General features: G+C 44.7%; 1 protein-coding gene across 1 annotated transcript in view; it reads right to left on the reverse strand.

Moving 5' to 3' along the window:
- The window catches only part of LOC121868902 (irregular chiasm C-roughest protein-like), an 81,415-nt gene that overhangs the window by 10,525 nt on the left and 43,461 nt on the right, over positions 1–27,429 (reverse strand). The window contains exons 3-9 of the mRNA XM_042369916.1: positions 18,754–19,039; positions 17,495–17,724; positions 15,358–15,394; positions 14,858–14,937; positions 13,850–13,972; positions 13,486–13,553; positions 11,105–11,256 (exon numbers count right to left, since the gene is read on the reverse strand). Coding sequence (XP_042225850.1) covers positions 11,105–11,256; positions 13,486–13,553; positions 13,850–13,972; positions 14,858–14,937; positions 15,358–15,394; positions 17,495–17,724; positions 18,754–19,039 — 976 coding nt within the window. The remainder of the gene's footprint in view (positions 1–11,104; positions 11,257–13,485; positions 13,554–13,849; positions 13,973–14,857; positions 14,938–15,357; positions 15,395–17,494; positions 17,725–18,753; positions 19,040–27,429) is intronic.

Consider the following 27,429-nt stretch of genomic DNA (forward strand, 5'->3'; position numbering starts at 1 on the left):
GGTTAGGTTGGGGCCCAATAGATCTGGGGCCCAATATAACTGGGGCCCAATAGACCTGAGGCCATTTGACCTACAACCTGACAAATGGATTTATTATGCTAAGGGCAGCAGAAGCCGTGTTTACTTAGCAGTTCTGTTAATTACTATTGTGAACTATAGACAGATCACGAGAGAGGAAAACTGTGTGTGTGTGGTGGGATGATCAAAGGGAGGGAGGAAGGAGAGAGGAAGAGAGAGGAAGAGAGGAGGAGGGAGGAGGGCGGATGGGGCAGGATGGAGGAGGACGGAGGAGGAAGATGAGGAGGAGGAGGGTGAGGTGGGGGGGGATGGGGTAGGAGAGAGAGTAGGAAGGGGATATGGAGAAGAAGAGGAAGAATGGAGAAGTAGGAGGAAAGGGGAGAACAGGAAAGAGAAAGGGAGGGGGAGAGAGAACGATTATAGAAGAAGGGAGAGAAGATGTTAACGATGACCCGAAGAACTAATGATCCCGTTAAGTAGGGGGAAGGAGAAGTGGACAAAGGAGAGATGGCAAAAGACATAATAAATGTGAAGAATATGGAGTGTGAAGGAAGGAAGGGAGGAGGTGAATGAGTATTAGTAGGAGATGGTAGAGGTATCTGGTGTGTGAGAGAGAGTGAAGACTTAAAGGAAGGGAAGGTATAAGTAACAGAAGTGTGGGAGAGGAGCAACTAAGGAGTGAGAAAAGGGAATGAATGAATGGGAGAGGTGAAGGGAGCTGAAGTGAGTTGGGAGAGATAGAGGAGGAGAAGGAGGGAGTGAGGTGAGTGGCTGAAGGAGAGCAGAGAAAAAAGATGAGGTGGAAGGGAACGAATGAGTGAAGAAGGGGTGAGCGGGGGAAGGGGGAGAAGGGAAAGGGGGAGAGGGGAGAACGAGAGAGGGGAGAGTGTGTTGAAGGAGAGTGGGAGAGCTCTACGTCACAAATAAAGCTTAACACAATATTCGTCCTGGACTCATCGACCACCACTACCCAGCTAATGCAGTCAGTAACACCACCTTCCCCCTTCCTACCTACCATCCCTTCCCCTCCTCCCATCCCCCTTCCTCCCATTCTCCTTCCCACCTCCCATCCTTTCCCTTTCTCCCACCCCTTCCTCCCATTCCTTACACTCTCTCTCTTTCTCCTACCCTCCCCCTTCCTCTCACCCTCTCCCTTCCTCTCACCCTATCCCATCCTCCCCTTCCCCCATCCCTCCCTCCCCTTCTCTTTATCCTTAATGTCTTCCTTTCCTCTCCTTTCTTAACCTCTTTCCGCTTCTCTCTTCATTTTCCTCTTTAACTCACAATTCTATTTTCTTGTATATGTGTGTGTTCGTGTGTGTCAGTGTGTTAGTATTGTGTTCTGTGTGTGTGTGTGTGTGTGTGTGTGTGTGTGTGTGTGTGTGTGTCTTTATATCTATAAAGTATACATTTATGTGTATCTATATACACAAATATACACATTATTAATTACGAATACTTCATCAACTCCAGCTACACGCACGTAAGCACACTCTGACTGACTTGAAGCAGTGACGGAATGAGGAGACCGTCACCTCCTCCGTCACACTGCGTCACCACCGTCACACCGAGACAGAGACCTACCCACTGACTATCGACCTCTTCGTCACCAACTGCTCCGTCAGGTAGTATGAAGCCAGGCAGCGTCATCATCGAGGAACAGTGAACACGGAGATACGGAGGAAGACACGGGTGAGTTGGAGGAGGAGGAGGAGGAGGATAATGAGGGGAAGAGGGACATTTAAGAAGAATAAACTATGAGAGACAGACAGACAAGAGAGAGACGACGCACAATAACCATAAAATATTTTCTTCCCGCCAGTCAAAAAGAAGAACCCAAACAGATATAAAATACAAAAATAAATAAATAAATAAATCGGCCGTAAATCTCCTTAGCGGCTCTTCTCAACCCCCGGTATAATGAGAGGCGGTCGGTATGATGACCCGGGTTCATCATAAGACACTAAGAGAATCGAAAATACCTCAAATTGACCCCCCCCCCCCTGTCTGGTCATTATGCAAATGCAATGTCGCCATTACCCACCAAAGCTCATATTTTTAATCTCGATTTAAACTTGGCGAACAGTGGGCGGATCCTGGAAATCAAATGGGAGAATCGGGGGGGGCAGTTAGAGGTGGGGAGGACAAAGAGTGGGAGGAGATGGGGGTTAAGGGGGGAGATGAACGACGGTGGGGAGAGGTAGAGATTATGACGGTGGAAAGGAGGAGGAAGAAGAGGAGGAGAAGGAAGAAGAGGAGCAGGAGGAGGAAGATAAGAGGAAAGCAGAATATAAGATGTCGGAATATACCACCGAGTTATTATTCACTTTAATAAATTCACGATATTTTAGGCAGCATTTCTTGGCACCTAATGTACGCCTTTCTTGATCTGACTGGTGGATGTTTGTCGGATGCGAGGGATCCATTTATTTTCCAAAGTGTGGCATAACGCAGCCCCATGACCAACGCTTGATTAATCCTATATTTACGTCAATATCTCATAATTATCAAGACCCTCAATGTATCTATGTTGGGTAGTGTTTCAGTGTTTACAACCATCGTTCACGGTGATCAACTTTTGTTTTGCTAGTTGTGTGCGTGAGTTTATGTAGACCTGTGCAAACACGCCACAGCACGCACACGTGTTCAATACCATCACCATAGAGCACTCATTCATGTACTGTACTTGCGTCAACTGTTCAAAGTTTGTGACACGTTTTGACACATGTACTGTATGTCCAAACCTTCTTGTATGAGGTTGTTTACAGAAGAATCAGGTGAAGTAAGACATTGACTCACATACATTCATACACCTGATCCACTCATACGGGAAAATACAACATACACGCAATAACCCAACGAGTCAACTGTCCTATATCCATGAGAATACTGTCCAAACACGAGGCGCCGGGGACCAAGCCGAGAGGGTAAAACTAAACAAACACACAGTAACGCTACCCCCAAACACATACACAAAATACACTCGCCCACCGACACCTCTGTGTGACTTTCAACGGGGGAAGAGGAGATAGGAGAGAGGAGGTGGAAAGGAAGAGTAAGAGGAGGAGGTTGAGGAGGAGAGGTGGAGGAGCAAGAGAGGAAGTGGATGAGAGGCGCAATATAAGAACGTAATATAAGTATATCCAGATATAAGGGTAATAGAGCAGCCATGTTGGGACAAACAGTGTGTGTGATACGGGCCATAAAATAGGCTAATGGGCGATTGTGTGTCATGCTATGGTCTAATTGGCGTGCGGTAGGACTGGGGTTTATCTATTGGTTTGTTATATATGCTTAAGGTTTAATTGGTAATGGTAGGTGGTATATAATGGTTTAAATGGGTTAGTTGTGTGTTTATATAGATGTGAATATATAGATGGTGGTGGTGCTTGGGGAGGAAGTGGAGGATAAGGGAGGGAGGGAGGAGGGATAAGAGGAAGGGTGAAGGACACCATTAAAGATATAGGTCGTTAAAACACACACACACACACACACACACACACACAGGAAAAACCTCTTTCAAGAACCAAGTCCGTTATAGTCAACAACACGACTCGTAAAACATGACCTATTATTATCAGTCAAAACAACTAACTCACTAATTACCTGATTCTTAGGCTGGAGGAACAGGTAAGACTACTCGTGTGTGCCAGCTGCCTGCCCCGTACATGACATGACCAATGCACATAAATAATAACTTTTTCAATTTCTTGCTTTTTTTGCTCTCGTTAAATGGATCAAAAATAAGTCACCAACAAGTTCAAATCAATCTCAGAATTCATTTTGCCTGGTGATTGCCGGTCTCTATAAATCACCTCTCAACAAGGTATGCAATGTTGACTCTAGGTTAGGTTAGGTTAGGTTAGGTTTTGGTTTGTTTATATTACGTTAGGTTGGGTTTGGTATGAAGCTTTTTATTTATACGTGTTATTTACATGATGGTCTAGGTAAGTGCTATAAAGTAGCTGCTATAAATAAACTATATAAGGAGACGCCTCACTATTTTATACCACAAGTAATAGCCGTAGTTAGTCCCTGACGTACACACGAGTCGTAGTTATCCTCTTAGTTTTTAATCTTCGAAAATCTGGTCAATTATATTCAGTTAATTGCCACTTACGGCCACAACAATTAAGGTTATTTCAGCATTCACTGCCACTCCTCCCATTACCGTGGTCACAGCCCACCACAACCTAACCTAACCTAACCTAACCTAACCAAAGGAAAAGGGTATAAAGGCAAATATCAAACAAAACAGAAAATGTATCACGAATGAGAAAAACGAAAAAATAGGAAGGAAAATAACCAGAAAATTATCAAATATTCAGAAAAAACCACGAACATAAAATAAGAATAACGCAAATTGGATTACGAATGAGAGACGCGAAAAGAATTAAAAGAAAACACCGAACAATGATAACAAATTCGTGAATGATTGATAAGGGGATGTATGAAAAATGTTGAAAGGATAACAAATGAGAAAATCTGATATAAAGGATAGGTGGGGAGGGGGTTGGCAAAGGCATCTTAATGAGGGCTCGTAAATCTGTAATCTGGAGACTCGTGTTGGTGAAGCCCTTCAGTAAACAGGTACTAGGGAAGGGGCTCTCTCTGCTTTTCACTTCCTTCTCCTCCTCCTCCTCTTTATCTACTACTTCCTTATTAATCCTACTTCTTCCTCCTACTTTTCTCTCATCCATTTTCGTCTTTTATTTCTCCTCTTTCCCTTTTATCGCTTACTCCCTTTCATCTCTCCTCCTCATCCTTCACATTCCCCTTCCATCATCGTCCCCTCCCTCCTCCCTCAAACCCAGCGTATCCTCCTTCCCCTATCCTTCAATGTTCCCCTTACCGCTGCCATTACCCTCATTTTTCCCTTCCTATCCCTGTCTTACCCTCTAACCCCTTCCCCATCCTCCCCCTACCCTCTTACCCTTCCCTCCTCCCCTTTCCTCTCCTTCTCGTAGAAAACCCCCTTGATCACCCCTACTTACCCCTCTCTAAGTCTCCCCTCTCATCCCCCCTTAGGCTTTTCCCCTCACACCTGCTTTGCCCCTCATATGTCTTACCCCTTATACATATGTTTATCACCCCTTATATGTGTCACCCTTACCTTTATACTTCCCTCCCTAATACCTTCGCTCTCCCTTATACTTCCCTCCCTCTAACCTGTCTCCCTAACACCCATCTTCATACCTTCGCTTCCTCAACATCATTCCTCCCTCATAACACCTCCACCCCCCCTTCCTTTCCCTCCCATTGACACTACCTTCCCACACCCTCTTCACCCTCCATCACCCCCCCACACACACACACCTTCACCTGCAGCAAGAGTTTTAGCATATCTCGCTCTCCTTCTCTTTACGCAGACGCAAACTCTTACCAAGTTCTTTCTCCTCTATCCCCCCCTCTCTCTCTCTCTCTCTCTCCTTTCCGTTTGCTTTCCACTTGTCCTCCTCTCTTTCCCTCCCCTCCTTTCCTCTCTTCCACCTTCATTCCTTTCCCTATTGTTTCTCCTTCCACTGCCTCCACCCTCTCCCCCCTCTCACCCACTCTCTCCCTCTCACCCCTCTCTCCCTCCCCTCTCTCACCCACCCTCTCTCTCCCTCACCGCCTCGCTCAACTTCTCAGCCGCCTCTCTATTGCTAATACATCGAGCGTCGCATTTTCAGTCCCACTTGAAGTATTTGGTGACCTTCGTGATTCTCGTCATAGTATATACACACAGCTGTCCATGTATGTATGTATGTATGTATGTATGTATGTATGTATGTATGTATGTATGTATAGTAATACTCTCCACTTATAGCCTAAATATATACTCCACCAACATCTCTCTGTAACCTTCCAGTTGTCACCTGATACCTGAAAGTTATTTGCAACTTTGCCTATTCTTCCTTGTAAGTCCTACCTCGTAGTAACACACACACACACACACACACACACACACACACACACACACACACACACACACACACACACACACACACACACACACACACACACACACACACACACACACACACACACACACACACACACACACACACACACACACACACACACACACACACACACACACACACACACACACACACACACACACACACACACACACACACACACACACACACACACACACACACACACACACACACACACACACACACACATCATTTCTCCTAAGTCTTGTTTTGTATATTTTTCTCGTGTCTGAGATCAAGCCATTCCAGTTTTTCCTCTTCCCTGTTTTTCCTTTATATATTTCCTTCTCTATTATATCTTTATTGCTGATTTTCTTGTTTTATTATGTTTTACTTTGTGTATTTTCCCCCTCATCTCCCGTGTGTTGCTTAAGGCTTTTCTAGGTACACAACGTCTCTTGCCTGAGATCTCTTCCTACTGCTTCTTCCTGATACCTCCTCTTCCTCCTCCTCATTTTCCTATCCCTGTTTGCCTCCTCTTTCTTTTACTACTTCTCACTGACTGACTGACCTCCTCCTCCTCCTCGACACCTCTTCCTCCTGACTGTCTTGACACCTCCTCCTCCTCCTCCTTGACACCTCTTTCACCTCTATTATACTGCTTGCATCCCGCTGCTCCCTATTTTTTTTTGGGGGAGATAGGGAGGAGAGGGGGGAAGATAGGGAGGAGGGGAAGATAAGGGAGGAAGGGAAAGAAGGGGAGGAGGAAGGGGAGGAGGAGGAGGTTGCTGTTGAGCTTTCAGTTGGTCTTCTTCTCTTCTCTTCCCTTCTTTTTTTATCGACTTCAACAGCACTTCAGTAAGTCCGTCCATTAGCGAATAGCCTAATTAATACCAGTGGGGACCTGGGGTTGAAGCAGATCCCTAATTGCAGCACTACCCATAATTACATAGAGAAGGACTTGTGGTAGTGGTGGTCGACTTATCGATCATCTCCTCTGACCAGCTTAACTCACCTACAAGGCTCTCCTCTGATGATATACTGACCGGAGTAGTAAACGTCTAGTTAATTTGGTAACGATCGGAGATTATCTTGCCACTGAGGTGAGTGAGGAAGGTGAGGGTTAGGAGGAGGGGAGAGATGGTGGGGACAAGGGCTAAGATGGAAAATGGGGACAGAAGTGAAAGGCGGGTTGGGGGAAGAGGTGAAGAGGCTGAGTTGGGAGAGAGAGAGAGAGAGACAAGGGTTAAGTTTAACAGTAATATATTAAACATGATGGGTTGGAAAAGGTTGGGATGATGGAAGAGAGGTGATTAGGGAAAAGGAGGAATGGGGAAGGAAAGAGAAACGAAAGGAGGTATGAGATGGGAAGGCACCCCTAGCCCTCCCTCCTCCCTCCCTCTCCACCCCTAGCCAGCACCACCCCTACCCCTCCCTCTCCACCCCACCCACCCCCCCCCCACCCCCACCCCCCCCCCCCACCCCCTCCCCTCCCTCTCCCCCCCCCCCCCTCCCTCCCCACCCCACACACCCCCCCCTCCCACCCCCTAGCCCACCACCCCCCCTCCCTCTCCACCCCTAACCAGCACCTCCCTCCCCCTCCCTCTCCACCCCTAGTCAGCACCACCTTCCCCTTCTCCCCCCCCACCCACCCTCTACTCCACACCACGCCCCCACCCCCCCCCCCCACCCCAGCCACCACCCCCCCCCTCTCCCCACCCCCCACCCCCTCTCTCACCTCCCCCCCCTCCTCCCACCCCACCCCCCTCCCCCCCTCCCACCCCTACACCCCCCCCCCTCCCACCCCCACCACCCCTCCCCTCCTCTCCCCCCACACCTCCCCCCCTCCACCCCAATCCCACCCCCCTTCTCCTCCTCCACCAACACCACCATGCCTCCCCTCACTACTCCACTACCACGTGTTCCTCCCTCACCACCCCTCCCTCATCAGCCTCCTCCCTCTCCTCCAGAACTAACTTGTGCCATAAAATCAAAGGAAACAACATAAGTGTCTTGAAGGATTAATTGTTCAGTTAAGAGGTGGAGGCTGGTGGTGGTGATGTGGTGGTGGTGGTGGTGGTGGTGTGAGTGTGGTGGTGAGTGAGGTAGTGGTGGTGGTGGTGGTGGTGGTGGTGATAAGGTGGTGATAGAGGTGGTGATGGTGGTGAGTGAGTGGTGGTGATGAAGTAGTGATGTGGTGGTGATGTTAGTGGTGGTGATGTGGGTGGTGATGGTGGTGGTGGTGATGTAGTGGTGGTGATGGTGGTGGTGATGGTGGTGGTGGTGGTGGTGATGCTGGTGATGGGGTGGTGGTGGAAGTGGTGGTGGTGGAAGTGGTGGTGGTGATGGTAGTGGTGGTGGTGGTGGTGGCGGTGGTGGTGGTGGTGATAGTGGTGATAGTAGTGGTGGTGGCGGCGATGATGGTGGTGATGGTGGTGATGGTGGTGGCGGTGATGGTGGTGGTGGTGGTGGTAGTGGTGGTGATGGTAATAATGGTGGTGGTGATGGTGGGGGTGGGTGGTGGTGATAGTGGTGATAGTGGTGATGGTGGTGATGGTAGTGGTGGCGGCGGTGGTGTAACTCCCTCCGTGACTCTGACTCCCTCGACTTTCCCTGGCATCTTTTTTCCCTCTAAGCTCAAACTTCTGTCGTGAAATTATACCTTTATTGCATGTTTCTTTTTCTTAAAGTTGGATATGTGTTAGTTTGTTTGTTTGTTTATTTGTTTGTTTATTTGTCTGTTTGTTTGTCTGGGATTATTGCTTTCCAGAGCGTTATATCTACAGGGGATTTAATTACTAAGTAATCTTTCTTCCCAGAGGTAAACATTAGCCAAGTGGGATTAACATCTCGACTGGATTTTTTTCTCCAAATAAAAATAAAATCCTTTGGTCAGATTAAAAATGTCATTAACACAAAAACTTCCTCTCGAGTAAAATTAGTGTAACAAATTTATAGGTTTATTTTTCTCCTTTAGGTTGAGTTTATGTAAAAGATTCAAGTACAGTGACTTTGGGGATTGTAATTAATAAACTAATACTTGTTATATAACTCCGGGTTGGATAATATTTCTCCAGTTAAGATTGAATGTTTGTGAGCTGAATGGCTTCCCCGGAGGAGTGATTCAGAACTTGGTATTATTGAGGCCCAGGTAAAAGTCTGACAGCTATAATGGAAATATATATACTAAAAAATATATGCCTGATAATGGTTGAGGAATTTCCATATAGATGTTCTAACAGGTATAACGAATATATAATAGTATATACAACACAAAACATATATAACAGGTAATATGCATACTCTTATCATTACAAAACACAATAATATATCAGGTTTCCTCTTAATCACTAAGCTTAATAACTGATAAATGGACTTTTCCATATTGTATTTGCTGCCATAATGTTTGAGGGTCACCAAAGGTATTCTTGAACAGGTTTGTACTGTATGTTGACCTTTATTATTGATTGTGTATTATTATTATTATTATTATTATTTATTATTATTATTTTACATATTTCGCCATCTACAAGGTCTTCCTCTGACTTTCTTTCACTCTCATTCAATTCCTTCCTTTCTTAACTTCCTTTCTTTCACTTTTTCGTATCTTTCATCTGTCTAATTCTTACTCCTCTCCATTGGCCTTCATTCCCCGTTGGTTTTTTCACCTGCCTCGTCGCCTCTGAGCCCGGCGTGGTGAGCAAATAAAAATATCCAGGTAGCGTGTTTGATGTTGCCTTTAGTGAAGACTTTGAGCCACACTAGTTTTTCCCTTTCCCGATTTTCGATGATAAATTTGGTACAGAATGTCTCAGTAGTATTTTTTTTACTTAGATGCTGAATGATTTTTGTTGTCTTTGGTTAAATTTAGTTCGTTAAAAGTTGGGGAGTTACAAGTCCAATTGATCTGAGAGACGATTTTGAATGATTGTTCCTGTGATGACCTTTAAAATACGTGAGGGACTGATAAACTGCGTGTATGTGTGTGTGTGTGTGAGAGAGAGAGGTTTATCAAGGTTTCGAACACTTAACTTAACCTAAGGGTTGTCTCAGAGGGTTTCTAAATTGTGAATTTCCCACGAGACATAAGAATGATTAAGAGCTTCGAACTAGTAATCTCGAAATAATATATGAACCAGAATCCCATCCAGCAAAAAAAAACCTACGGAGAGTTCCGAATCCTCGAACTGGAATTAGAAGCATTAATACGACTATCCCCTTACAAACACACACAGCTTATGGCTAGTTTAAACTGGACTCGGGGTTCGAACCTTAACCTCGAGTTGTGTCAACCTCGCATGCAAATGAGTCGCGACTCAAAGGGTGCGAATTAAGATGAAAAGTGACTCACGCTGATGACTCAATCTCGTGGATAATTACTCCATCAGTGAGGAAGCCTATGAATAACATAAATACTAAATACAACTCACTATGTATGCATAATTTGGGATTATACACAAATAGATATAGCTATACATAAAATGCATACTATATGATATAGAAGATGGTATATACAGTATATTCCCAGGTATATATAAAAAATTTCAAAAATTTTAGAGTTGGTGCATAAAAAGTTGTTTGAAAAAGTCTCTCGATGCTGTGAGAATAATATTACCCGTTATTGTTCAGTAAAATTCTCACACTGGCTCCACCCAAAACAACATACCCAATCTTCCAGTGACACAACGACTATACCCAATCTTCCAGTGGCATTATACCCAATCTTCCAGTGACAACGACTATACCCAATCTTCCAGTGGCATTATACCCAATCTTCCAGTGACACAACGACTATACCCAATCTTCCAGTGGCATTATACAATCTTCCAGTGACACAACGACTATACCCAATCTTCCAGTGGCATTATACCCAATCTTCCAGTCGCACTATCCTCAATTTTCACAGTGGCACTATACCCATTCTTCACTGTGGCACAATACTTCAACATGGTGTTATTGTCAACAATATAACCAAAACACTTTTCCTCTCCTAATGTAATTATTCCTTCAATAAGTTCTAATCTACAGACACGAGAGCGAAACGCACAAACACAATTAAACAGTTTTAACACAAATGACCCCCAAAAAATTATGAATAATTTACGACAATCTGCTGGTTGTAATAACACCATAATAAACAGTACTGTTGTTGTTGTACTCACAGTGTATGGAGAGCCTGGTGATCTTCCTGGAGGAGCCCACATCGTTGGACACCTCACACGTGATGTCCTCCAAGTTACTGTCCCTCGTTACGTCTTCTACCACCAGCTGCGTCGAGTTGTTGTCCTGCACCAGCTGCCCATTACGGTACCATCTGTGGGAGGTGGTAAGGTCAGTGATTTACCTTGAATGATGGAGAAGGGATATTTAGAGAGAGTTGGAGGGTGGGAAGAGAGAGGGGGTGGGGAGGGTGAGGAGGAGAGAGAGAGAGAGAGAGGGGGTGAGGAGAGGGCTTTGATGTCCTGCACCAGCTGCCTGCCTCGGTGCCATCTGCAGAAGGCTCTGAACAGATAAACTATCCTAGTGAGAAGAAAAGAGGTCCTGTACCAGCTGTCTGTCACGGTGTCATCTGAAGGACGAGCTTAAGTGAGAGATTACCACAAGAAAGTCTGGTGATCATGCTGAACACTGGTGAAGGGTTCAGGTGAGAGAGAGGTTACATTTATCGTGGGTGAGAAGGTGAGAGATGAGGAAGATGAGAAGCAGTGGGAGGTGAGGTGATTTAGGGAGTTGTGTTGGATTTAAAGCCAAAGGAGAGAAGGTTAGTTGTGTCTCAAAAACAACAAGTGTGTGTGTGTGTGTGTGTGTGTGTGTGTGTGTGTGTGTGTGTGTGTGTGTGTGTGTAAAGGCTCCCACTATCTGATACTATGGTAAATTTTCTTCAGTAACCCATGGGGATTATGTTGTCAAAAATGCATGGAATGACACACAGGCACTGACATACAGACATACACACAGGCGTACACATATATACAGAAACATACAAATCACTCACATTATACATAAAACATTAATTATACACAAGTTGGAAGACAAACTCACAGAGTGTATATAATACTTCTAGTTATACACAATTGCATACAAATTTACACAGTATAAAAAAAATAAAGCTCACTTATTATACACAAACATACAAGGGCTGGCAGAATTATACAGAAACTCATTCATTATACACAAATATGCAAACATACACATTATGCACAAACTCATTTATTTATACACAGACACAAACCAGGACCCAAACATATATACACACGAACACGATATTTGCAACCTCAAATATTAAAACAAACTAATACATTAAACACACACACACACACACATATCCACTTCATACACACACATACACACCAACACATCCACTACACACACACATACACATATCCACATCCACTATACACACACACACACACATACATCAACACATTCACTACATACGCACATACACATATCAACACATCCACTACACACACACACACACACACCAACACATTACACATAAACCCAGTCATCAAACACAAACACATTCCCTGTATCACATCAACTCATGGACCTCCTACTAGGGCAGCTGGCCGGCTTCACCAAGAGGAAAGACCAAGAACTCCGCCTTTCACACACACGGCACAAAACCCCCCAGGCGAACGCTCTGTTATCCTGTTATCCTACAACGACTTGTATATTAAATTGCATATTGCAGAGAACAGCACATGCAACTGGTCTCTGCAACGACCTGGCTCCTGGCATAAGAGGTCAGGCATGGGATGGAGGTTGGACTGTGGTGGGGGAGAGTGGAAGAAACTTGCATGTAAACTCTTATGGTTTTTTCAGATGTGAGTAATTGTGTGGTTGGCAGGGCAGGTCGTGGTGGTCAGGGAGAGCAGAGCAGCTGCTGCGGTGAGAGAACAGGATGAGACGAGTGGATGGATTAGGAAAGGTGGATGAAAGAGTGAAAGGGAAGGTGGAGAAAAAATAGGACAGGGAGATGGAAGGGAAAATAAGATGAAGAGAAAAAGAGGAGAAAGAGAGACACAGACAGACAGTCAGAGTAAAGCAGAAATGTAGGTCAAACAAGGAATAAAGATTGACAATAAAAAAGATCGGAGGAAAAAGAAAACGAAAAACAATAGAAAACCAACCGACAATAATAATAGAGAAGCGAGGAAGAGGAAAAAATGCGAAAGAGTGAGAGAGGAGGAAGAGGAAGGGAATGTGTCGGCAGGGGGGAAACGACGTTAATATCGAAGATGGTGTGTGGAAGGATTGGGCGGTGAATAATTAGCACCGCCTCCCAGGATGAAGAGCCGAGCAATAATACGCTGCCTCTGTGTTGGTTGAGGCGCTGACACGATCTGGTAATTTGTTGGTTGACGTATTGGATGGTAAAGGTAAATTATCGGGGATTATTGAGGATGTGATAATTTGTTTATGTGTTGGAGGATGTGATAATTATTGGGATTATTGGAGGATGTGATAATTTGTTTATGTGTTGGAGGATGTGATAATTATTGAGGGTTATTGGAGGATGTGATAATTGTAGGTGTACTTAGGATGAGATATTTTGAGCTCAATAAAATAAATCGCGTCATTGATCACAAAAGTAAAAGCCACCACCTGGTGAGGCATAAAACATTACAATTACCTGGAAGTAGTACTAGGCCATAGTAACCCCCCCCTCCCCCCGTGACGTCTAACCCGTGAGCCTACAACTAATAACTTGGTAATCCGACTTGACAAGACTTATCTCTACTTGGAAACATCTTCCCCTGATTAGTTGTGAACCATAAGTGCGGCTTGTATAGTCTACCAACTCACTTGGTTCTAACCTAACCTAACCTAACCTATAACATATAACAAAGACGAAAAAATTACCTGCAAGAGAGACTCAAGAACTATCTTTAAGGACTCACCTGTAGGAGAGGACGGAGGGGTTGCCGGAGGCGGAGCAGGTGAGGGTGGCGGTCTGGCTCTCGGTAGCCGTCTTGGTCGTGTGTGATGGTCACCTCCGGCGGGTAGCTCACCTCCAGCCGCACCTGCAGTGTACAAGTGACTAATTATCCGACACTCACACTTACGTCACACATATCAGCATTAACCTCAAGACAAATGTTTACAAAGTTAAATTAATATACATTCATTCTCAAAAGTAAACTTAAGGTAAGGTAAACTCGTGAGTGTTATCCTCAAGACAAAGGTAAACTCGTGGGTGTTATCCTCAAGACAAAGGTAAACTCGTGAGTGTTATCCTCAAGACAAAGGTAAATTCGTGGGTGTTATCCTCAAGACAAAGGTAAAACCGTGAGATCCTCAAGACAAAGGTAAACTCGTGGGTGTTATCCTCAAGACAAAGGTAAACTCGTGAGTGTTATCCCCAAGACAAAGGTAAACTGTGGGTGTATCTTCAAGACAAAGGTAAAGTGGGTGTTATCCCCAAGATAAAAGGAACTCGTGGGTGTTATCCCCAAGACAAAGGTAAACTCGTGAGTGTTATCCCCAAGAAGGTAAACTCGTGGTGTTATCTCAAGACAAAGGTAAACCTCGTGAGTGTTATCCTCAAGACAAAGGTAAACTCGTGGGTGTTATCTTCAAGACAAAGGTAAACTCGTGGGTGTTATCCTCAAGATAAAGGTAAACCGTGGTGTTATCCTCAAGACAAAGGTAAACTCAGAGTGTTATCCTCAAGACAAAGGTAAACTCGTGGGTGTATCCTCAAGACAAAGGTAAACTCGTGAGTGTTATCCTCAAGACAAAGGTAAACTCGTGGGTGTTATCTTCAAGACAAAGGTAAACTCGTGGGTGTTATCCTCAAGACAAAGGTAAACTCGTGGGTGTTATCCTCAGAGAGAAGGTAAACTCATAATTTATCCCCATCACACAATACACTATTCCATTTACAGGTATCAAAGTTCAAACGTGACCGGCATGCACTTGACCGCCTTCACTTTGGCAACTGCGTCGGTAGTCTGCCATTCACAGCTGAGTAGATTTGGAGGTTGATCTGGACACACAATCAACTTTTAGAACAAGGGCGAGCCCTGTATCCACTCAGCTATCCCACTCGTTATCCTTTGAATCCAGTGAACTGATACAAAATAATACAAAGAAAAATCTTCCTATTTAGGTATCAGAGATGGAATGTATATAGTTAACTTTTATTCAACAACGGAGGATAAAACTTAAAGATGTTTATATCATGTCGTGTTATGTTGAAAAAATATAAATATATACAGTACATGTGTTCTATTATGTTACAAGAGATAAATATAGTATTTTAAAATAAATATCCTAAGACTTTTCAACTCCCCTATACTGATCAACTTCATATCCTGCTGATGCCTTATGATCCCATGCCCAAACCCCTCCCGCCTGCGCCAAGTGGCCCACCTCACGGTGACCATCTTCCATCACCCTGGAGTACCTAGACCCCACCTGCCTGACCCGTCCAGCCACTGGATCTAACGGGGAGAGAGGGAGTGAGTCAGGTGAGTCAGTAAGAGGTGAGAAGAGAGAGGGAGAAAGAGAGCGAGTCAGGAGAGTCAGTGAGAGGTGAGAAGAGAGAGAGAGGGAGAGAGAGAGAGCGAGTCAGGAGAGTCAGTAAGAGGTGAGAAGAGAGAGGGAGAAAGAGAGCGAGTCAGGAGAGTCAGTGAAAGAGAGAGAGAGAGAGAGAGAGAGAGAGAGAGAGAGAGAGAGGAGAATTGGGGAGAGACAGCGAAAGATACTAAGAGTCAAAGAGGGAGTAAGAGATGAGGAAGAGTCAAGGAGAGTGAAAGTGGGCAACATGGAAAAAGGGAGAGAGGGAGAGGGAGAGAATGAGAATAGGGAGGACGAAGGAACGATAGGGAGAAGGGGCACTGGAGAGATAAGGGGAGATATGGAAGGGCCAGTTAGGGAGAAAAAAGAGAGAGAGAGAAGAGAGAGAGAGAGAGAGAGAGAGAGAGAGAGAGAGATAAGCATGGATAGAATGGGGTTTGGTGGAGTAGAATTATACACGGAGAGGAAGGAAGGACGGAAGGAAGGAAGGAAGGAAGGAAGAAGAGAGGATAAAGGAGGAGGGAAAGGGAGGAGGCGAGATTAAAAGGAAGGAGAGAGATATATAAATAGAAAACAAGAGAGTGAGAGATACGGAGGCTGGAACAACAAAACAGCAAAGGGTTTGGTATATGCATGTTATGTATAATGTAATGAAAGAGGGAATGAAATACAACAGGAATGTATAACAAACCGGAAGACACACACACACACACACACACACACACACACACACACACTGAAAAAACATACCCTGTTCACTCTCTCAAACACATCTCAAGATACCCTCCGCACATTACCTCACCTCTCACACAGCTCTCACACAGCTCTTAATTTCTACGGTTCCTCAAACACCTCTTACGGTTCACTCCCATTCTCCTCACCCTCAAAAGCTTTCATAACACCTCACTTCTCACAAACAACTTCCCACCTCTTTGCCTCCTTATTCTCCTCACCATCACACACACACACACACACACCTCTCACTACACACACATCACTCTCCTCACCATACACACACACACACCCATACCTCTCACTCACACACATCACCTCCCTCACCATACACACACACAACCTCTCACCACACACACATCACTCTCCCCACCACACACACACACACACACACACACACTCCACCACACCACATCACTCTCCCTCACCACACACACACACACACACACACACACCCCACCACACACACACCCCCACCACACACACACACACACACACACCCTCACCACACACACATCACCTCCCCCCACCACACACACACACACACACACACACACACCTCACCACACACACACATCACCACCACACACACACACACACACATACCTCTCCTCACACACACATCACCTCCCCACCACACACACACACACACACACACACACACACCTCACACACACACACTCTCCCTCACCATACACACACACACACACACATACCCTCACCACACACACATCACTCTCTCACCATACACACACACACACACACACACACCTCCCCCTACACACATTACTCTCACACCACACACACACACACACACACACACACACACACACACACACACACACACACACACACACATACCTCTCACTACACACACACATCACCTCCCCTCACCATACACACACACACACACCTCACCACACACACATCACCTCCTCACCACACACACACACACACACACACACATACCTCACTACACGCACATCACTCTCACCATACACACACACACACACACACATACCTCTCACCACACACACATCACTCTCCCACCATACACACACACACACACACACACCTCACTCACACACACATCACTCTCCCCTCACCATACACACACACACACACACACACACACACACACCTCACTACACACACATCACTCTCCTCACCATAACACACACACACACACATACCTCTCACTACACACACATCACTCTCCCTCACCATACACACACACACACACACCTCTCACTACACACACATTACTCTCTCACCACATATGGGCGTCTTACCTCGGCTGCAGGTTTCCCCCCTCTGGAGACACAGGTAAGCTGCACCCCCGCCCCTGCTGTAGTGGTGACGACGGGGCCCTGGGTGATCTCTGGGGATTCCGGGGGCACGTATACTGTCAGTTTGGCCGTCTGGGACCTCACGCCGGGGATGTCCTTCCATCCTGTCACCTGACACTGGAAGTAGGAGTCGTCCTCCAAGGTGACAGGACTGATTCGTAGGCTAAAGTCTCCTGCAAGAGATGGAGAGAAACTGGTGACGTCTCTGCCCGAAGGAAGAAGACTGATGGAGCTAAATGATAGAATTCTAATAAAGACGGGAAGGAGAGGTAGAAGAGGGGTGTAACTAGATGAGAGAGATCTATTGAAGAAGAAGAAGAAGGGAATAAAAGGAGATGAGAGGAGAAAAGGTGAATATCAACTAATGTCTAAATCACACCAAAGAGAATAACACGTAACTAGAGTGTGTTTTTTAAGCTCCAAATTCGAGGAAAACCTTGAAAGCACGTCTAACGCAGAGTCGTGTACTATATGTGCGTGTTTCTGGGTGTACAAGTGCGTGGCGTATGTAATTATGAATACTATATGCTGTGCTAGGTGCTGCGTGTACTGTGGGCTGTGTCCTCCCTGACACGTACGGTAATGTGGGGGAAGTATAGAGGTTTATGTCTCTTAATAGTTATTGTGTTGAAATATAAAGTGTTTTGTGTGTGTGTGTCAATAATAATAATGCGATAAATGCGTGTGTGTGTGTGTGCGTGCCCCTCTACATTAGCCTACTATGAATGTGAATGGCCCATTACTACTATTGGCTGCCGTGGGAAATTTTTTTACTGCACATTAAGGCGGCAGCAGCTATCAGCCCGCCTGTGAAGTGTCCTATTGGGATCTGTAATGCTGCCTGGAGTATTATAATGCCTTGTGTAGTCTTATAAGGCGGTAAATTCTCTAAGGCTTATGAATATACTCTGTTTTGATGTGTTTGGCATAACAAATATTTTTCGTTTTCGAGAAATTTGATTTTATAAAATATTGAATATTGAATAGTTTGTGTTTTGATGTGTGAGGAAGTGATAATCTTTTGTTTAGAATGGAAGGGAAATTAATACATGGAGAGAGGGAGAGAGAGAGAGAGAGAGCGATACGTATATAAGGCACAAACGGAAAAATAAGATAGGTAGAGAAACAGAGATAGAGTAAAATTGGAAAAATAACGAGAGAGAGAGAGAGAGAGTAGCCTCCCATTGTCATCACCACCTCACCTTCCTCGTCTGAGCCTATCATGGTGTATCGCTTGAAGGCATACAGCTCCCTCTCGTTGCCTAGGCCGAAATCGTCCCTCGTCCACTGTAAGACTCCGACCTTGTTGATGATCCGGCAGGGTAGCACCACCGTCGACCCGATCACTGCTGTCTGTGGCGACGGCTGGTTGGCGAATTTCTGTTCTCCCTCCGTCAACGCTATCGCCAGGAGGAACCATATGCTTATCTTCCTCCACTGCCAACATCTCTTCCTCCAGTGGCATCGATCACCTACACAGTTCGCCATCTGTAAAGGAGAGATACACGTTGTAATTGGTGTTGCCACTGAATGATAAGAGTCACGACAAATAGAACCTGGAATAGTGAAGAACACAAACATCCTGAGGAGTGTATAACAGCTCAACTCTCACGCCTATAAACTCTAATGACAGTAATTCACTCGATAAAAAATGCCGAACTAAAACTAACTAATGATACTATCAAAATGTGACAATAAATTAGGACGAATGGTAATAATTCTTACACTTAAAACTGGTGATAATTTTGCCATTTAAAAGAAAGAAGTAATAATAATTTAGTGCGTCTCGACACTCGAGCCTCGTTGCCGGCACTGAAGGACCATTTATCTTACTTCAGATCTCGCTCTTTAATCAACAAATGTAGTTGAGTTTAAGTGAAAAGAAACAATATTCGGGAAGCGTGAGGACTGTACACCACTCAACAAACTTTACTGTTCCAGTGTTGTAACAGCGAGGCCTCAACGTATGTGTGTTGTAACAGCGAGGCCTCAACGTATGTGTGTTGTAACAGCGAGGCCTCAACGTTTGTGTGTTGTAACAGCGAGGCCTCAACGTTTGTGTGTTGTAACAGCGAGGCGTCTACGTTTGTGTGTTGTAACAGCGAGGCGTCTACGTATGTGTGTTGTAACAGCGAGGCCTCAACGTATGTGTGTTGTAACAGCGAGGCGTCTACGTTTGTGTGTTGTAACAGCGAGGCGTCTACGTTTGTGTGTTGTAACAGTGAGGCCTCAACGTTTGTGTGTTGTAACAGCGAGGCGTCTACGTTTGTGTGTTGTAACAGCGAGGCCTCAACGTTTGTGTGTTGTAACATCAAGGCATCAACGTTTGTTTCATTAAGAAAACATCAACGTTTGAGTGTTTCAGTAAGACGACTCACAATTTTAATACTTCACTACCATGACAACGAAACACCGTAGTAATGATTTTCTCAAGGGCCGTCATTCATCTGCCAGGCTGTGATGAGGGTGATTTAAACCAGCCAATTTTTATGAATGAAATGGCCATAATTACTCCATGTAATTGTACGTCTGTGTTTCCTAAAATATTTGGCTTAAGTAAATTGCACACACATTCACGCTAGTAGGGTATTATGAATGACCTGAAGATTAGGCACTTCTCTTTATTTAACCTAACCTAACCTCCATACACATGTCAGACGTAGATTAATGTCGATATTGTGAATCTAGTCCATATAATCGTACACAGCTGTAGGTTATCCATCTATATTATAGCTGTTGTTTTTTTTAATCTCTCTCTCTCTCTCTCTCTCTCTCTCTCTCTCTCTCTCTCTCTCTCTCTCTCTCTCTCTCTCTCTCTCTCTCTTTGTTTGTGTTTACGTTTTGATTTGGTTCTGGTACAAAATTATTCAAGTGACACTCCTTCTATTCACTTAATCATGTGGTGTTGGTTCTATCGTTTTCTTTACTACATTTCAGATTATTTCTAGTGGAAAGTTAAAATGTTCCTCGAGTGATGGTTTAAGTGTGTAACGGAATATATGGAGCTACAGCCGAGGTTATCTGAGCTGTGTTACCTAAGTTACTGTATTTTCCTGCAAAGGTCCTGTCACCCCAACCCGGCATCTCGTGGCCTTCATCACACACACACACACACACACACACACACACACACACACACACACACACACACACACACACACACACACACACACACACACACACACACACACACACACACACACACACACACACACACACACACACACACAACACCACAAATAACTCTTCCAAGCAACTGGAGTTGCTTGAGAGAAGGACAAGGGAGAGGGAATGGGGGGGGCGGTGATAGTAAGGAAAGAGATGGGGAAGGAGGTGAGGGGAAGGAAGGGAGGGTGATAGAGATGGGAAAGACTCTCAGGGAGGTAAATGGGTGAGGTGGGGGCAGTTAAGTTGTTGTGTAATGAGGTCCGGGGAAGGGTTAGGTGAGGGTGTAATGCAGGGAGCTGCAGTGGGTGAAAGGGGGAAGGAGGGGGGAGGGGGAGGGAGGGGGAGGAGGGGGTGGGGGAAGGAAAGAGAGGGGAAGGAAGGAATGGGGGGAAGGGGAAGGGGGGGGGAGGGAGGAAGGGATGGGGAAGGGAGGGGGGGGGGAAGGGGAGGGGGGAAGGGATGGGGAAGGAAGGGGGTAGGGAGAGAGGGGAAAGGGATGGGGGAAGGAAGGAGAGAGGAAGAGAAGAGAAGGAGAAAGAAAGTGAGGGGGGAGGAGGAGGGGGGGTGTGACGAGTACAGGGGGAGAGAGGCGGGAGGGATTGACAATTCGAGACACGTATTTCTCGAAATTACGTATTAGGTGAGGAGAGAATGAGACGGTGGCGGGGAGAAAGTAGGACAGACAGACAGACAGACAGACAGACAGGCAGGCAGACAGACAGACAGCGAAGGTGTCACTCAACTAACGTCAACCAAATGTCGACGTATAATACTCTTATAAATGACTCCGCAAATAAACTCTCTAAAAAAACTAAATAACAAACTGACCTTGTTCGTACACACAATGGCCACCCTCAACCAATTAAGAAGCCAGAAACCACTTGTCGGACGCCACCTTGACCTACCTTGACCTATTTTGACTCACCTTTACTCACCTTTACTTACCTTGACCGGTGAATCAAACAATGAACCAGAAATAGGTCTTGCTTCCATCTCTCTCCCCTCCCCTCCCCTCCCACTCAGTCTAATGATCCTCTCCGTGGCTAATAACCCTCGTCTATAATTCATAATCGCTATAATTAATAATCACTTTCTATAATGACTCCAGCACTAGAGAGAGAGAGAGAGAGAGAGAGAGAGAGAGAGAGAGAGAGAGTCAAGCCCTGTCAGGTAAGGACTGGCTCACAAGGACGTTTATATACAGAAACTCATAAACGCCACAGGTAGAATTTTAATACATCTGAAACTCATTGAAGAACAAAAGCTGCGTCAACTTTTGCATACATAAACGAAACTGAGGTAAGTTCAGCCCAGAGTGTTTATTATTCATTTCTTTGTTTTCTTATGAATGAATTCCGGGGGGAGACGCAAGAGTGCCATTAATTTATCTTGTAGTGAATTTTGTAAGAAGTATCGGTCTGAAACAAAGGTTGCGGAGTAGATTTTATACTGGGTGTGATTTAGCATTCATTTGTGTTGATAAGATTTAGTTTTTTTTTGTTTTTTCGTGTAGTTGGGAGTTGAGACATATGGTAGTGGTGGTGAGTGTGGTGGTAGATGGTAGTGGTGGTGAGTGTGGTGGTTGATGGTAGTGGTGGTGATTGTGGTGGTAGGTGGTAGTGGTGGTGAGTGTGGTGGTAGATGGTAGTGGTGGTGAGTGTGGTGGTAGATGGTAGTGGTGGTGAGTGTGGTGGTAGGTAATAGTGGTAGTGATGATGGTAGTGGTGGTGATTGTGGTGGTAGGTGGTGGTGGTGGTGGAGTGTGGTGATAGGTATGAGTGGTAGTGATGGTAGTGGTGGTGAGTGTGGTGATAGGTGGTAGTGGTGGTGGTGATTGTGGTGGTAGGTGGTAGTGGTGGTGAGTGGTGATAGGTAATAGTGGTAGTGATGGTAGTGGTGGTGAGTGTGGTGATAGGTAATAGTGGTAGTGATGGTAGTGGTGGTGAGTGTGGTGATAGGTAATAGTGGTAGTGATGGTAGTGGTGGTGAGTGTGGTGATAGGTAATAGTGGTAGTGATGGTAGTGGTGGTGAGTGTGGTGATAGGTAATAGTGGTAGTGATGGTAGTAGTGGTGATGGTAGTGGTGGTAATGGTTATCAATAGCCTGGTAAGCACGACACAGATAACGGACAAATGGATCACCACAGACTCGTAATAAATCGATTCTTAATGACTTTCTCTCATGGGAAGAAAAGTGCGATAAATATGTTAAAAAATGCGTTAATTTTTTTTTTAGCGGATTACTTATCGCCATATTTCACACTGTATTTTGTAATAATTCTACTGTGTTTCCATGGCACAGTTATAACATCCAGCTGTAAGGAATAAAGTAAAAGTAAAGAAAATATTAAAGAAAGTCCCGTTACTGCTAGTGAAGTTTGGAGCCCAGGAAGGATCTGCGCCTCTGATATATACACCATTGTTGTATTGCTTTCGCTGCCTGCACGGACGGATAGCCAAGCGCTTGCCCAAATTCATTAAACTTGTAGAATTTGGTGTGCGATCTGAACGTGATAGTCAACTTTGGAATACAGGGAGCACCGGCGCCGCTTTGTCTGCCTCCCCTCCCTCCCTCCCTCCCTCCCTCTCTCTCTCTCTCTCCTTGTTCCTCCTAAATCACTTCTTTATTTACGTTTCATGTCACTTCTTCGTTTCGTCTCATTTAATTACACATTTAAATATCTCAATTCGCTAATTTCTTGACTTTTCTGAACGTGACCTATTCTTTTCGGTTCAACTTGGCTTCCGCATATTAGTAGTTTATTTCGTATTTTTCACGTCAAAGAAACTGTGTATGTTAGAACGCTTGAGTTAATTTTTCTTACAAGCTTGACCACTTCTATTAATCATCCAGGTAAACTATCATCAGGTGTATAGTTGAACACTAATTGGTGTAAAGGTGTACAGTAAGTGGCCCACCTCAGTGAACTAACCTGCCAAGGCAAGTATATAAAATAATTCATGACTTTAGCAGAAGTTTTATCTTAATCTGAGCGTCATTATCATTTTATATCTTAACTTAAGTCTTGATTCCGTTTTCCATTCCTCCTCTTAATTCTTTCTTCTCTATCTATTTCTCCTAAACATTATCCTACGACATCCTTAGGTGAGAATCCAAGTTCCTCAAAGTCAGGCTCAGAGTCCTTGAGGGTGAGACTCTGAGGCTTCAAAGTGAGGCGAAGTAACAGCGTGTTCATGGTCCTTCAAGGTGAGACTCATGAACACACAGGATCCATCAGAGCAAGAGTTTAGCTCCTTTAAAGATGAGTTCAAGGTTCAATATTGACTAGAACTAAAGTCCTTCAAGGAATCTGTTAAGATGAGTTACAAAGTCCCTTAATAAATAACTTCAAATCCTTCAGGACAAGGACTAGACTCCTTCACTCTGGAAGTCAGTATCCTAATCCTCAGAGTCACCTATAAACAGAAGGTTAACTAGTCTCCTACAAACAATAGGCTCTGACGAATTTACTGAAGGATATTTAAATGTTCCCCGCCATTACTATACTAACTTCTCCTATAGCCGAGAAGACTTTTTCCCACACCGTCAGTAATTGTAACCACCTTCAGCACACTGTAGTACATATCCGGTGTGTACAGTATATTATTATTACAGTGCTTAACATTCCACGACACCTCATCCAGACATCGTCATTCTATAAGGTTCACTCTATCCATTTCCCGTGTTTTAATCATCGTATATCTCCAGCCTAATAAACTATCTTGTTATAATTCTATATAAACTTTGACGATCGATTCCCAATTCAATATGGCCCATCTGTTTTTAGTTGGAAACCCTCTTTATTTATTCCTATTTACGACGGTAATTTCACGCCAATTTTTCATCTGTTATTGTCTCTTTAACGTGATGTCTGCAGCGCTCGATCCCCCAATTCATCATGAACTTGTGCTGCCAATTTAGACATCACCTTCCTATTTATCATCCCTATTCACTGCAACAATTTCGACACCCGTTTTTCGTGTACTTTCACAGCCTCTATCGTAATGCCTTCAGCTGATCAATTTATATCATTTATTATCGTATATTCTTTCTCGTACGTCCTGCATTTGCGAAAGAGCCGCGAAGGAACTGGGTTGAATAATTTATGCGGCGGCTCCGTAAACGATGTCACAAGCAATATGACTTTTTCTTCAGCGCGAAGATTCATGCGGCACCAACACCAAGCTGACGTGAACACATGGTGAGGACAAAAATATTAAGAAGAAAGATGGCAGAAGTAAAGAAGAAAGAAGGAAAGAAGGAACTAGAAAGAAGAAGAAAGAAGAAGAAAGAAGGAAAAAGAAGAAAGAAAAAGGAAGAATAATAATAAGAAGAAGAATCACCAATTTACTATCAATCACATCGCTATACCGTTGATGATGATGAGAGAGAGAGAGAGAGAGCGCAGAATTGAACAGAACAACTCGCAACACACATTATACAGTACAGAAAACGATGCAATGTCCTTTACAATTTCCATCCCTTAAATATGGGTTTATTTCTCTCTGTGTTGTCAACGAAAGTGACTCCCCAAAGGCATGATAGGGACAGTGTGGATACAGCGCGCGGTATATTAAACCTTCGGGACGGAAGTAAACGATGCAAGCGCTAGATCATCTCTCTCTCTCTCTCTCTCTTTGTCTCTAACACCCCTCTCTCTCTCTCTCTCTCTCTCTAACCCTCCCTCTCTCTCTCTCTCTCTCTCCCCCCCTCTCTCTCTCTATCTGGCTTTACGGTAGAGCCTGTTGGGGAAGCAGAGGAGATCTTTCACAGGCTTTAAGTTACCTACTTCCCTCACACTCAAAACTCTAATGTCATAATACTATTTTGGGATCACCTGAAGATTGACCCCCAACTTGTTTCACCTGAACATTAGCCACCCTAAAGCTGCCCTAACATTATCTAACCTAATCTAGCCTAACTTAACCAAACCTAACCACATGTAAGCTCTCAGGTGTTTAGTCAGGTGAAATATGCTGGGGGCTAAACTTCAGGTGATCGCTTGTTCATTTCATCAACTTATGAGATCTTTGAACATGTATTTATACGACAGACAGATCACTCGCCAGATATCAATAAATAGAAGTTAAATGAGACACATCTTAGTTACTCAAACTCTGTTGTCGGAGAAAACTGTTTCATACTGAATTGTTTACGCCACGCTGTTACAAGGCGTTCGACGGAAGCTTAAGTCTTAAAGAAAAAGACAGGAAATTTATGCATCAGGACCTGAACCATCAGCAAGAGGGAGGCAACTTAATCCTTTGAGTCCTGGGGGTTAGATAATCGACATTAAAGGGTTAAGCCATCGTCGTCAGAGGGTTAAGCCATCGTCGTCAAAGGGTTAAACCATCGTCGTCAAAGGGTTAAACCATCGTCGTCAGAGGGTTAAACCATCGTCGTCAAAGGGTTAAACCATCGTCGTCAAAGGGTTAAACCATCGTCGTCAGAGGGTTAAACCATCGTCGTCAAAGGGTTAAACCATCGTCGTCAAAGAGTTAAGGGCGTAATACCTCAACGTCTACTGAATGTTGGCGTATGCATCAAACTCTCCACATGAGGACTGGCTTGATGTTGCCTCAAGCTGCAGCGGCACGACACCAGCCTCAAGCTGCAGCGGAACGATACCAGCCTCAAGCTGCAGCGGCACGTCACTAAGCTTGAACTCCACGACCTGCAGCAAGAGGGCGGCTGTGAGGGGAGGTAGAGAAGGTCGCTTTGTATTATTGAGCCTCACATGACCTGCGGTGTTGGGGGGGGTAGGATTCTCTACTGTAGGTGGAACTTTAGTATCAGTTTTGCGTTATAATACTGAGAAGGTGGTGGAGGCGCGCGCGCGCGTGTGTGTGTGTGTCCTAGTTATCGAACGGGTGTACTCGTAGCAACTAACTTGCCTGGTAAACAGTAGAGCCGTGTACACGTCTACTGTCGCTACACCAGCCCTGGACTCCGCCAGACACATTAGGTCCGCGACATAGTTACTCAACATCAATATCGGTGACGTATTCCTGGTGGTGGTCCGACAATACCTGTACAGCGGCACACGCCCACCACACTTAGTGCCCCAAACCCTCACATAACTGATAAAAAGGAAAGTCTAAATATTTAACAGTTCCAGGTTCCTCACGTGTCAACAACCTTTTTAAATTCTTCTTTTGAAATTTTAAAACAAATTGGTTTTATTGAAGATGAAATATTGTCTCTTATTTCCACCTGAAGTTAATGTACTATCTTGACAAATATTCCGCTCGCTATATTGGGATATCACACACATAACCTCCAGCCATTCAAAGAACCACTTACGACACTAATAGTTTGTTGGAACTGAAGTGAAACTGCGTACCTAGTAGTAGTGCTGTATTTGTGTCATCATCTCGTAAATATCTCTCACCTGTACACGGCTCTATACGTCTCTCACCTGTACACGGCTCTATACGTCACTCAACCTGTACACAGCTCTATACGTTTCTCACCTGTACACGGCTCTATACGTCTCTCACCTGTACACGGCTGTATACGTCTCTCACCTGTACACGGCTGTATACGTCTCTCACCTGTACACGGCTGTATACGTCTCTCAACCTGTACACGGCTCTATACGTCTCTCACCTGTACACGGCTTTATACGTCTCTCACCTGTACACGGCTGTATACGTCTCTCAACCTGTACACGGCTCTATACGTCTCTCACCTGTACACGGCTCTATAC

This window comes from Homarus americanus, unplaced genomic scaffold (assembly GCF_018991925.1).
Source record: "Homarus americanus isolate GMGI-L3 unplaced genomic scaffold, GMGI_Hamer_2.0 scaffold21642, whole genome shotgun sequence".
In the NCBI taxonomy this organism is placed as follows: Eukaryota; Metazoa; Arthropoda; class Malacostraca; order Decapoda; family Nephropidae; genus Homarus; species Homarus americanus.